Source organism: Pelophylax lessonae (genome assembly GCF_965119305.1).
Source record: "Pelophylax lessonae genome assembly, chromosome: 4".
Taxonomy (NCBI): Eukaryota; Metazoa; Chordata; class Amphibia; order Anura; family Ranidae; genus Pelophylax; species Pelophylax lessonae.
In genome coordinates this window covers 646,347,649-646,360,473 of record NC_138771.1, presented here as the reverse complement: position 1 = coordinate 646,360,473, position 12,825 = coordinate 646,347,649, and the positions used below count along the sequence as shown (strand labels likewise).

Here is a 12,825-nt window from a genome sequence, read left to right as displayed (position 1 = left end):
CAAGCAATTAGCAATTTCTATGGCAAGAGAATAGACCGCGTATAAATTTGAGATACTTGACAATGGACAAGGCGAAAGGAGGATTAGGATTCCCAAATTTTCCAACCTATTACTTGGCAGTCCACTTGGCAGGGATAGTGGACTGGCATTTTCATAGGGACAATAAGGATTGGATCATGTTAGAGGAATTGTCTACTATAATGGATTTGAGATTTGTACCATGGATAGAGTGGGGAAAATGTCCTTAGTATTTAAAACAGCATCCACCAATTGGTGTGACATTATTGGCATTCCGTGATGCGATCCGTACCACATATTTTTCATGATTTCCCGCCAAGTATGACTTTGGCCCAGACATTCAAAATCGATGAAAACAGACCCTTGCTAATAACACACTGTATACATGGAGGCAAGACCTTGTCATATGATGGCTTGAAGTCCTGTGCAGGCTCAAGCAATTGTACGCCATGGTCGTTTAGGCAAATCTATAGTTATCTTTCCTCCCACTTAAAGAAAGGAGACTTTAACCACATAACAACCGCCCGCCGCAGTTTTATTGCGGCAGCCAGCCACTCCTGGGCAAAGCAATGTTATACTACTTCGCTCACTCTGGAGACTCTAGGGGGTGAGCGCACGCTCCCGACCCCGCTCGTTAGCTGAGGAGCCAGCACGTGTGACCGACAGCTCCGATGGCCGCCGGCCACTCGCAATCTCCCGCAGCAGAGAGAGAAGGACAGACGGCTGATGTAAGCACAGCCGTCTGTCATTCTCACTGAAGTATTCACAGAGGCTATGTGATCCTGCTATATAGGATCGCATTTCTCTGTGATTACTTCACAAGCCACGCCCCCTGACAGTTAGAACCATGCCCCTAGGGACACACTTAACCCCTTGATCACCAGTAATGTTAACCCCTTCCCTGCCAGTGTAATTTTTACAGTAACAGTGCATATTTATAGCACTGATTACTGTAGTAATGTCACTGGTACCCCCAAAAGTGTCAAAAACGTCAGTCAGGGTTCCGATCTGTCCGCTGCAATGTCGCAGTCCCGCAAAAAAAAAAAATCCTCCCCGCGGTCCTCCAGCTGTCCTCCCACTGTGTGCTCGGCCGAAGTCGGCACCTGTCTTCCAATTCCCTTCCCTGCGAGCGTTGCGACGCGGGGGGGGGGGTGGAATCGGCGGCAATTTCAAAAATGTAAATAAACCAAATGACATGATACAAAGCTGTGATACTAACAGATTACACTGTATCATTTCATTTCACCACAGGATTTCACCTGATTACTTTTCCAGTGCCCTGCCTGTGCTTTTCCAGTTCTTTGTGCCTGGAAAATTGAGAAAGACCATGGCGTCCAACGAATTGGAAAACAGCGACAGTAAAATTGAGTTACTTGAATAACTGAGTGATAGCGATTTGTGGGAAAATTCATCATCAGGTACGGAAAGGGACCACAGCGACAATTCTGATGGAAATTCTGAAGAATCATTTGATATACTTACAAATTCCACAAGCTATGCGCCTCATGTAGTGTCTTTACCATAAAAAAAATATAAAAGACACAGAAAGGAAAGTAAAGCTCTTTTAGTTGTCAGATGTAACCCTAACATGTGGCCGAGGCCTAAAAGTTAATCAGTTTGTTTAAGCTGCTTGCTGAGTTATGTTGCCAACCAAGTAAATCCAAGCTTGGCATGGCAGTGTTCCAAGGACAGTGTCTTTCAGGCTATATAAAAAAAAAAAAGTGGTGGGGAGCTGAAAGAATGCCATCATCCCAATAAATGTAGAACAAAGAAGATCCTCCAAAAGGTGGGACTATTATAGGCAGTATCAGACAACAAGCACAAAAAGAGCATGAATATATAAATATATAATTCAATATAAATGTTATTTATCACAGTAATAAAATTGTCCAAAGGACACAGGGACATGAAAAAACTGTTGCTAAGATGTATGTGGATACGGTGTCAAAATTGTATTGGAAGAACCTCTATGACAGCAATAAACAAGAGGTGAGACAGCTGATGCATTTCGAGACTTCAAGGTTATGCTCTTCAGAGATGCTCACATATATATTTAAATAGATGTTCAGACTCGAGCGGGACACTTCACATACAAGATCAGCCCAAGAAATATTTTAAAACCAATGAGTGAAAAAACGTCTGCGTTGACCTAAAGGTGAACCAAAAATATAGCGATCTGCCCAGAGTCCCCACCAAAGGGAGGGATGCCACTGGGGGTGCAAGGTAGGGCCCAGATCATCCGAACATCCTGAGGGATCTAGGATAGTGAGCATGTGGACGCAGCCATATTGGTATAGCCAATATCTGGATTAGCATTCAGCCATATATAGAGTTGAGCGAACACCTGGATGTCTGGGTTTGTGACCCGGACTTAACCCAAACTTTACCCCGATCCCGAACCCCATTGAAGTCAACGGTGATCCGAACTTTTGAGCACTAAAATGGCTCTAAAACAAACATGGAAAGGGCTAGAGGGCTGCAAATGGCAGCAAAATCATCTTAAGAGCATGGCAAGTGCTCTGCATACAAATGTGGATAGGGACATAACTTAAAACAACAAAAAAAACAGAAAAATAAAAAATAATAATCTTGAATGATGTAGGAGGAGGATGAGGCCCATATGGAGTAGGAGGTTGAGGTGGCGGTGGATATGGCGGTGTAGGTGGAAGCGGCGGCAGCGGTGGAGGAGGAGGAGGACGAGGACGAGGCCCATATGGAGTAGGAGGTTGAGGTGGCGGTGGATGTGGTGGTGTATGTGGAAGCGGCGGTGGAGGAGGACAAGGTAGCCAACACTGGTTTTTGTTTTTAATTTTATTTCTTTTTAAATTAGGGTACACCCCAAAAGAGTTAGAAAGCTCAAATACAACAATGGCTGGGTAAGGCCGGTATACATGTCTATTTTGCACAAAGTACAGACAAGTCTTGTGGGATCCATGCCTGGTTCATTTTAATGAACGTGAGCTTGTCCACATTGTCTCTGGACAGGCGGCTGCGCTTGTCTGTGATAATGCCCCCAGCCGTGCTAAATATACGTTCAGGCAATACACTGGCTGCAGGGCAGGCCAGCACCTCCAAGGCGTGAAGGGCAAGCTCAGGCCATGTGCCCAATTTGGAGACCCAGAAGTTGAAGGGGGCAGACCTATTATTCAGTACGTCTAGGCGTGTGCTCCACCATGTTAGTGCTGGTTCGTGATGCTGCTGGTGGGGCTCCTGTTGCAAGCAATCTGTGCCAGCTACACGCACAAGTGAAACACCTATCTCAGCTGCGAGTAGGCGACAGAACCTTACAGCAGTATTTGGCAGGGCCTAATGTGCCTCTACAAATGTTGAGGCCAGAACAAGTACAGGCGATAGTAGATTGGGTTGCTGACAGTGCCTCCAGTTCCTTCACATTGTCTCCCACTCAGTCTTCTGCTGAAAGGTCAGAGTTGGCACCTGCAGCTGATGTCCATCAATCTTTCACCTCACCCCCTTGCAAATCAGCCAAGCAGTCTGAGCCCCAAGTCATGCAGCAGTCTCTTCTTCTTTTTGATGACTCTGTTAGCATGGTTTCCCAGGGCCATCCACCTAGCCCTGCCCCAGAAGTGGAAGAGATTGAGTGCACCGATGCCCAACCACTTATGTCTCAAGATGAGTACATGGGAGGACCATCGCAGCACGTCTCGGATGATGACGAAACACAGGTGCCAACTTCTGCGGAATTCCGAATTGCGGAGACCGACAAGGGTTGCAGGGGTGAAGACTGCATGGAAGATGATGTGGGGGACGATGAGGTCCTCGACCCCACATGGAATGAACGTCATGCAGGTGACCTGAGTAGTTTCGATGAAGAGGCGGTGGTCGCACAGAGCCACCGGCACAGCAGAAGAGGGAGCAGGGTGCAAAAGCGGAGTGGCCGGGCCCTAGACACTACGCCTGCTACTGCCCAATGCAGCAAGGGACCGAGCACACCAAAACCAGCTCAAAGGAGTTCCCTAGCATTGCAGTTCTTCAGACAATGTGATGATGACAGGACACGAGTGGTTTGCATGCTATGCAATCAGAGCCTGAAGCGAGGCATAAACCTTCTCAACCTGAGCACAACCTGCATGATCAGGCTTCTAAGTGCAAAGCACAAGCTGCAGTGGAGTAGACACCTCAAAAACCAAGAAAGGTCTCTGGCTCCTCCTGCTTCCTCTTCTGCTGCAGTCTCGGCCTCTTCATCCACCTCTGTAGTGAGACCAGCACCTGCCAGCCCACAAACAGAGGATCTGCCAGCAACACCACCACCTGGGTCACCAACAAGCATCCCCACAATGTCCCGTAGAAGCGTTCAGCTTTCTATCTCCCAAACACTGGAGCGGAAGAGGAAGACCAGTAAGCACCGTCAGGGACGTTATATCTCCCTAACAGCACACTGGGTAAATGCAGTGGCGGCTGGGCCTGAGGCGGATAGCAGTTTGGCACATGTCCTTCCACCACCGAGGATTGCAATGCGCTTCAGTTTGCTTCCTGTTTCTAACTCCTCCTACTCTGCTTCCTCATCCTCTACCGCCTCCTCATCTGGTCAGCGTAACACCTTCACCACCAACTTCAGCACAGCCAGGGGTAAACGACAGCAGGCAGTTTTAAAACTTGCCTGTGTGGGGGGAAAAACCACACACCGTGCAGGAGTTGTGGAGGGGCATTCAACAGCAGACTGATGAGTGGTTGCTGCCAGTGAGCCTCAAGCCTGGCCTGGTGGTGTGCGATAATGGGCGAAATCTCAAAGCAGCTCTGGGCCTAGCCGGTTTGACACACATCCCTTGCCTGGTGCATGTGCTGAATTTGGTGGTGCAGAGGTTCCTTAGAAATTACCCCGATATGTCATAGCTGCTGCAGAAAGTGCGGGCTGTCTGTGCGCACTTTCGGCGTTCTCACCCTGTTGCTGCTCGCCTGTCAGCGCTGCAGTGTAACTTCAGCCTTCCCGCTCACCACCTCATATGTGACGTGCCCACAAGGTGGAACTCCTCCTTGCACATCCTGGCCAGACTGTGTGAGCAGCAGCAGGCCATAGTGGAGTTTCAGCTGCAGCACGCGCGCGTGAGTCGCTCTGCGGAACAGCACCACTTCAACACCAATAACTGGGCCTCCATGCGATACCTGTGTGCCTTGTTGTGCTGTAACATATGCAGACTAGGCCGCAATTTATTTTTTCCCCTAAATGGGTTTTTATTGATAAGACTAGGCCGCAATTAACTTTTTATCCCCTAAATGGGTTTTTATTGAGAAGCGGAATACAACAGTATGCAATGGGTGTATCTCACTGTACCATATGCAGACTAGGCTGCAATTTATTTTTTCCCCCTAAATGGGTTTTTATTGCAAAGTGGAATACAACAACAGTATGCAAAGGGTTTATCTCACTGTACCATATGCAGACTAGGCCGCAATTGGCTTTTTATCCCCTAAATGGGTTTTCATTGCAAAGCGGAATACAACAGTATGCAATGGGTGTATCTCACTGTACCATATGCAGACTAGGCCGCAATTAACTTTTTATCCCCTAAATGGGTTTTTATTGCAAAGCGAAATACAACAACAGTATGCAAAGGGTGTATCTCACTGTACCATATGCAGACTAGGCCGCAAATAATTTTTTTCCCCTAAATGGGTTTTTATTGATAAGCGGAATACAACAGTATGCAATGGGTGTATCTCACTGTACCATATGCAGACTAGTCTGCAATTTATTTTTTCCCCTAAATGGGTTTTTATTGCAAAGCGGAATACAACAATAGTATGCAATGGGTGTATCACACTGTAACGTATGAATGAAAATCTGAAAAATAATTGTCCCCTTAATTGGTGCTTGTTGAATAGCAGATTTGAAATGCAGTGTCTAAATGCTGTAAGTCACAGTAAAATATGAAGGAAAAAAGTTTTTTTCTTTTTTAAATGCAGATTAAGCAGACACACATGCACTGAGCTTGCAGGAAATGGCCGCTACACACCGCACGCCTAACAGGTTGGATACTGTTGTTGTTCTATTCCGCTATTGAATAAAAAAAAAAACATTTGAATGAAAAACTGAAAAATATTTTTTTCCCTAAATATTGAAAAATAATTGTTTTCCCCTTACATTGCTGCTTTTTGAAGAGCAGGTTAGAAAAGCAGTGTCTGTCTAAACAATGTATGTCAAAGTAAAACTGATAAAAGTCTTTTTTTTCTCCTTTCTCCTCCTCACTGGGCTCAGGTCAGGGCATAAAGATCGTACTTCACGCCCACACAATACAATCAATGTAGATCGCTGTCTGATTAAAGAAGATTCTTCCTATTCTTTCCCTGAAAGCAATCTCCAGCCGGACCCTACAATAATCTCCTATCTCTCCCAGCAGGAACCTCTCCCTAGTATAGTTTGCGCAAAGTGACGCGCGGCACTATGTGACTCCAGCTTATATAGACTCTGGGTCACATGCTGCACGGGCCAGTCACAGCCATGCCATTATTAGGCATGGCTGTGATGGCTTCTAAGGGCACACTAGTTAAACGCTTGCTGATTGGCTGCCTTGCACCTGTTGAAACTGCGCCATTAAAACCGCGCCAAAACATCAAATAACATTACCGAACAACGGACAGTACCCGAACATACAGTGAAATGTTCGGGTCCGGGTACCGAATACCCAAAAGTCCGGTACAATCCCGAACAATACAGTCCGGGTTCGCTCAACCCTAGTCATATATTGCCTGAAAATGTCCAAATTGGGTTAGGCAGAGTTTCATCTACATGCATATTTGTGTACCGATTGCTCTCAAAACAGAACTTAGTAGAACTTTTGCGCTATATAAGTTTAAACAGTTACAAAGTTATTATATTTAAATAGACTAGTTCAACTTCTGTGTGTGTATGTGAGCTTTCACTGAAGCCAGGATGATTCAAATCATGGGACGGTTAAGAAAGAACCTACCTGTCGGATTTTTCATACGATTATTGCCAATGACTCAACCCACCCCTCCCTCCAGAGAAGACAATAGCTCCATGGGAGGGATTTCCCCCATTAACACTGACTGTGTTGATTAGGGAATCGAGGAATTTTCTTTTCTGCAACCCTTGGCTGCAGGAAAGAAAATCACACCATCTATGGCCAGCTTAAGAGTTCCCTTTATATATATTGTGTTCACTGATAAAGATATCTAACAGTGTTTTGAAGTTATCTATACTCTCTGATAGCACTAAGTGTGGAAGGCTTTAGGGCACCAATTACAGAAATAATTTTATTTTTTTTCAGCCAGCGGGTTGAATGAAAAAGCTATTTTGATTCCCCCATCCACACACTGGAGGTGGATGGGGGAATACTCCCCACTGAGCTATTGTATTCTGACACCAGGGTGACATCCCCACCATCAGAATACACTGAACAGCACTGCTGGCTATAGCTGTTTTGAGTGTAAAAAAATCACACATGGGGGTTGTACAGAAGTCGACCAGTATATAAAGTTCTGTACAACCACCCTGCCCATACATGAATGAAAAATGAGCCGGTCCTTGCTAAACCAGCTGATTTTCAATCCATATACGGCTAGCTAAATAGTACTGAACCTCTTAGACAGTTTAAGATTAAAGGGATTGTAAAGGTAGAAGGTTTTTTTTCTCTTAATGCATTCTATGCATTAGAATAAAAAACCTTCTGTGTGCAGAAGCCCCCCCTCAGCCCCCCAAATACTTACATGAGCCCATCTCTATCCAGGGATGTTGCAGGAGTGTTTCAGCTGTTCTTGACTCCCCTCCTGCTGTCAATCAAAGTCAGTCAGCCAATCAAGAGAGAGAGGGGATGGGACCAGGTCACGGCTCCGTGTCTGAATGGACACAGGGAGCTGTGACTCGGCTCAGGTGCCCCATAGCAAGTTGATTGCTTTGTGGGAACTCAACACGAAGGAGAAGCCAGGAGCTGCAGCCAGGGACCCAAGAAGAGGAGGATCCGGGCCACTCTGTGCAAAACCAACTGCACAGGGCAGGTAAGTATAAGATGTTCGTTATTTTTTTTTTTAAATTAGACTTTACAATCAATTTAAATCACTTATTATATAACTTCATTGTGTGACCATAAGTATAATAAGTGTAATATGGCAAAGTATATACAATATACCTAAACCTTTCTACACCAGTATGGTGTCTGTCAACATAGCCTGAAAACCATGTAGCAAAAAGTATTCCTGTGAAAGCACAGGAAGGAAAGAAGGCTATAATGTTGGCAAAAAAAAAGTGTCAGGTAGGTGAAATATAAATATATTAATTTTTATTTAGATTTAATATCTTCAATGTAGCAAAAATTCACAATGAAACATGTGCTTGTAACAAATTCATCCAAGGTAGACCTGGATGGAGTGTCAAACTCACTATGGTGCGGGATGTAAGGATAATGGCTATTACTTCAGACAGGTTGGGAGCCAGCTCCCTCTTCTATTGTCTAGTGATCGTGAGCTTAGCAGCTGGAAGTATAGAATATTATCTTTCTAAGGGCCGTTGGGAAAGCGTCAACCCCTAGATTTAAAAGTACTAAAGCTTGGTTTGATTTAATTATAGGACCCGAGACCTGGGAAAGCAGCTGGAAAGCAACCCTCCAAAAGCTGCAGATACTGTTGCAAGACCAGAGAATATGGTGTATGTTGACAGTCTATCCACGGTTTCTCCAGCACAGAGAAGAAGGGTAAGAAGAGGAGGAGGAAAATTGGGCTATCCAATAGGGTGTGAGGTACCATCTAGTGACAACTTTTTGTGACAGTTCCCGATGATTGACACAATGGAAAATTACATATGAGTATCCGAAGGCAGATAACCATTGGGAATCCATGAAGTACTGCTGAAGGTCCCTCTACCAGAGTATTTTGGGGGAAATCTTCGTGAAGATCAAATTGCTCTGGAGCAAGTTGTAATGTAGTGAGATTCCTTTATTTTTGGGGGGTTTCGTTGGTTAAACTGCAAGACTCTAAGATGGAGATATATTTTGGGTGGGGGGAATTTAGTACAAAAATGTTTGATACTGAACATTTTAAGCCTGTCTGCTATAGTGGGGCCATTTTCAATTTGTATATCCACCATTCTCCTAATATTAGCCCTAATATTATTAGTGTAAAGTTGATCTATCTCTGTAAGCCCATAGCGAGCCCAGGGGGTTGGATTGAGATGTGGTAACAGGGTATTTAGGACATCTATGGGAAATTTAATAAGATTACCCTCTTCTAAGAGTGAGGTGGAGGGGATTAGTGATCTCCAAGCCAGCAGGGAGGCCCTGATCATAATAGGGAAGGAGTTTAACTAAAGAGGTTTGAAAGTATCTGCTAATAAGAGGAGGCTTAAGTCACTAGTACAAGCCATTGCCTTTTCTATGGTGACCCATTTCACTTCAGGGGATGTGGTGAAGCAATATTTTAGCTGATCCTGTAAGAAAACTAGATAGTAGTCTCTAATGTCCACTAGGCTGATGCCACTAGCTTTTTTGTGCTTAATAAGTTGCGTGTAGGAACACCTTGCTCTTTTCTTTTGCCGAATACATTTTTTTAAGTAGGAAGGATAAGAAAGATAATAGGGAGGATTTGAGTGGGATAGGAAGGGTAGAGAAGAAGTATAAGATCTGTGGGAGAATGAACAGGATAATTCAATTTGGAGAGATGGCGACGTTCCATTTCTAGCTTTGTTATAAGGGGTCTAAAGTTAGCTTCAGCTAGGGCTGAGATGTTAGTTGTAAGTGTTATGCCCAAGTAGGGTATTCCCGTGGAAAACCATAGGTAGGGGAACTGTTGCGCTAGCATGTTTTGCTCATGAGTAGGAACTTCCAAGTTGAGGATAAGGGATTCAGTGTAGTTTACCTTACAGTAAGTGATTAGGCTGAACTGCTGGAGGAGTTTATGTACATAACAGGTTGATTGGTGTGGATTTGTTAATAATTTGATGACATCATCTGCAAAGAGATTTAAAACATGGGGCTCATCATAAATTTTAAAACCTGAAATTAAATTGTGGGAATGAATAGATTCAGCTAAGGGTTCAATAAGCAGGTTGAAAATTAAGGGGGAAATTGGGCATCCCTGTCTTGTTCCGTTAGTAATGGGGAAAGTTTTAGAAAGTTATCCTGAGGTGTATACTTGTGCAGATGGACATGAATACAGTGCATGAATGAAGGACAAGATCGAACATTGAAACCCAAACCTCTGAAGAGTGTGAACCATGTACCCCTAATGCACTCTGTCGAACGCCTTCTCTGCATCTATGGAAAGCAGCAGAAAAGGCATTCGTGTGCGTTCAGCAAAGTAAATGATGTTCAGGTCCAATGAGGGAAGGCCATTTAGTCAGGTCCAATGAGGGAAGGCATAATATTCATAAGGCAACTTGCTGGTAATTTTGCATATGCTTTAATATCAGCATTTATAAGGGAAATAGGTATGAAGTTAGAAGGTGTAGATGGGTCTTTCCCCGGTTTTGGAATTGTAACATTGTGTGTTCTCAGCATATCTGATGGGAAAGATGCTTGTGATTGGGTGGCATTTAATAGGGTAAGGAGATAAGGGGCTAGTAGAGAACTAAAAGTTTTGTAGTATTCATTCATGAACCCATCGGGACCTGGAGATTTATCCGATGGAAAAGATTTCACAACACTTTCAATTTCAGGAGTAGTAAAGGAAACACTGAGTTGCTGGATGTGTGCTTGCGATAAGGTAGGTAGGTTAAGACCAGATAAGAATTGAGCGATGTCGGATTCGGAGGGCAGCGGTGTGGAGGGATCATTTTTAAGGTTGTATAAAGAGCTGAAATAACCTGCAAAAGTATCTGCAATGTGCTGGGGGTTAAGCAGTTTTTCTTTTGTTTTCCTTAGTGCTTTAGTAATGGTGTCAAGATTCTTATATCTCCAAAAGGTGTGTGCAGATAAATCTGGTAGTACCTGGAGGTTCAAGGCCTGCTCAGGAAGCTGATCTTTTTTAGGGAACACTGCAAGCAGCTGTTCCTTTACTTGAAAAGAATGAATCCACAGGAGAATGTCTCGCGGTACGTTGGAAGGGAGAAACATTGGACTCTATCAATAGTTAGATCTTCAGTTTTGAGCGATGATAACACATTTTGGAATAACTCACAAACATAGTGCGGTAATTGGGAGGAGGAAACAGTTTCTGGGATGCCACAGATTTTGAGATGATTGCATCTGGATCTATCCTTCAAGTCGGCAATTTTATCTTTAATCCAAGAAATATCCTTTTTCATGCTCCTCGTGTGCATATATTGGGGTATTAAATGATCAAGCAAATTCTTCCACATAACCTACATGTTATCCTAGGTCCTGGACTTCTGCAGTTACTTTGTGCATACAGGAGAAACGATCTGCTTGCAGGGAGGCTCTGAGAGACAGCAGCATGTCTTTTGGAGTGGTATCGGAGACAGGCAGGCCTTGGGTAGGAAATGCAGCTATAGGGTCATCTGCAGTAGGTGTAGCAGGCAGAGGGGTGCTGAGGGCACTTACCTCCATGGAAGGACCTGCAGTGTCATTATCAGCACAGAAGTCCTGGAGTGGCATTCCTCCCTGAATTACTCGGCGGTGCGGACGCTAGAGGGCTAAGAGCGGCCGCCATGGATTGTCGTCGCTGTTTTGGAGAAGCCCTATGTGGCCATCTTGTGTGGTGATCGCCACCCCCCCCCCTTTTCTCTATTATTTTAACTATCTGATTTTCACCAAGGGCTTTAAATTATATATCAATTGGGTATATAAAGCATTTCTCAAAGCATCCTTGATATCTTTATTCCTCAAACTGTATATAAAAGGGTTCAAAAAGGGCGTAAAAACAGTATATAACATTGACATGATCTTTTTGATCATTTGTGAATGTCCTTCATTTGGAAGCACATACATGGCAATAAGGGTTCCATAAAATATAAATACAACAATAAGGTGGGAGCTACAAGTGGAGAAGGATTTCAGTTTTCCTGAAAAAGATGGTATCTTTAACATAGTTAAAACAATGTAAGTATATGAAACTACAATCACAAAGAATGGTAAGACTACAACAGGAAAACTCATTATGGTCAATTCCATTTGCACTGGGGATGTGTCTGAACAAGAAAGTTCCACCAGAGGATTGAAGTCACAGTAGAAATGGTCAATAGTATTTGGCCCACAGAATTCAAGCTGAGAAATGCCAACAGTAAAAATTAATGCTATAGAACAACTCCACAGCCAGGATGCAAAAATTGATTTAATGCAAAGTGCGTGGTTCATAATAGAGACATAATGCAGAGGAGAGCAGATGGCTAGATAGCGGTCATAGGACATCACTGTTAGAAGTAAACACTCAAAGGTTTCAATTGAAGCAAAAAAATAATATTGAGTGATGCAGCCAGGAAAAGATATGGAGGTCCTCTCATACAGAACAATATTTAACATGTTAGGAGCAATATCTGAGGTCAGCATGATGTCAGATATAGAGAGCTGGGAGAGGAAGAAGTACATGGGAGAATGAAGGGTCTTGCTGTAATAGACCAGCATGATGAGCAAAAAGTTTCCACATATTGTCACAATGTATATAATAAGGACCAAGGTAAAGAGCAGCAGATTATATACAGCCATGCTATTGAATCCCAAAAAGAAGAATGTGTTTACGTTGCCTTTATGTGTGGCCTGTGTGAACAATAAAAAAAATAAAATTTAAATATAGTACTTTGTAATGCAGATTTCATTTTTATGTCATGCATTAGAGACTCAGGTCTGGTTTTCGGTGCAGTTTGATATGTTGGCAACATGCATGCATGTTAAGGCATTCATTTACATTATTATTTGTTTTCGTTTGAACAAAAAAATGTACCTG

At 43.7% G+C, this 12,825-nt stretch overlaps 1 protein-coding gene across 1 annotated transcript; it reads right to left on the bottom strand.

Moving 5' to 3' along the window:
- Positions 1-11,681: 11,681 nt before the first annotated feature.
- On the bottom strand, positions 11,682-12,587 carry LOC309554750 (olfactory receptor 1468-like; the record flags this gene model as incomplete). Its single annotated transcript, XM_082256452.1, has 1 exon — positions 11,682-12,587. The coding sequence occupies one exon, from the start codon at positions 12,585-12,587 to the stop codon at positions 11,682-11,684; it is 906 nt and encodes a 301-aa protein (XP_082112578.1).
- Between the last annotated feature and the right edge of the window lie 238 nt (positions 12,588-12,825).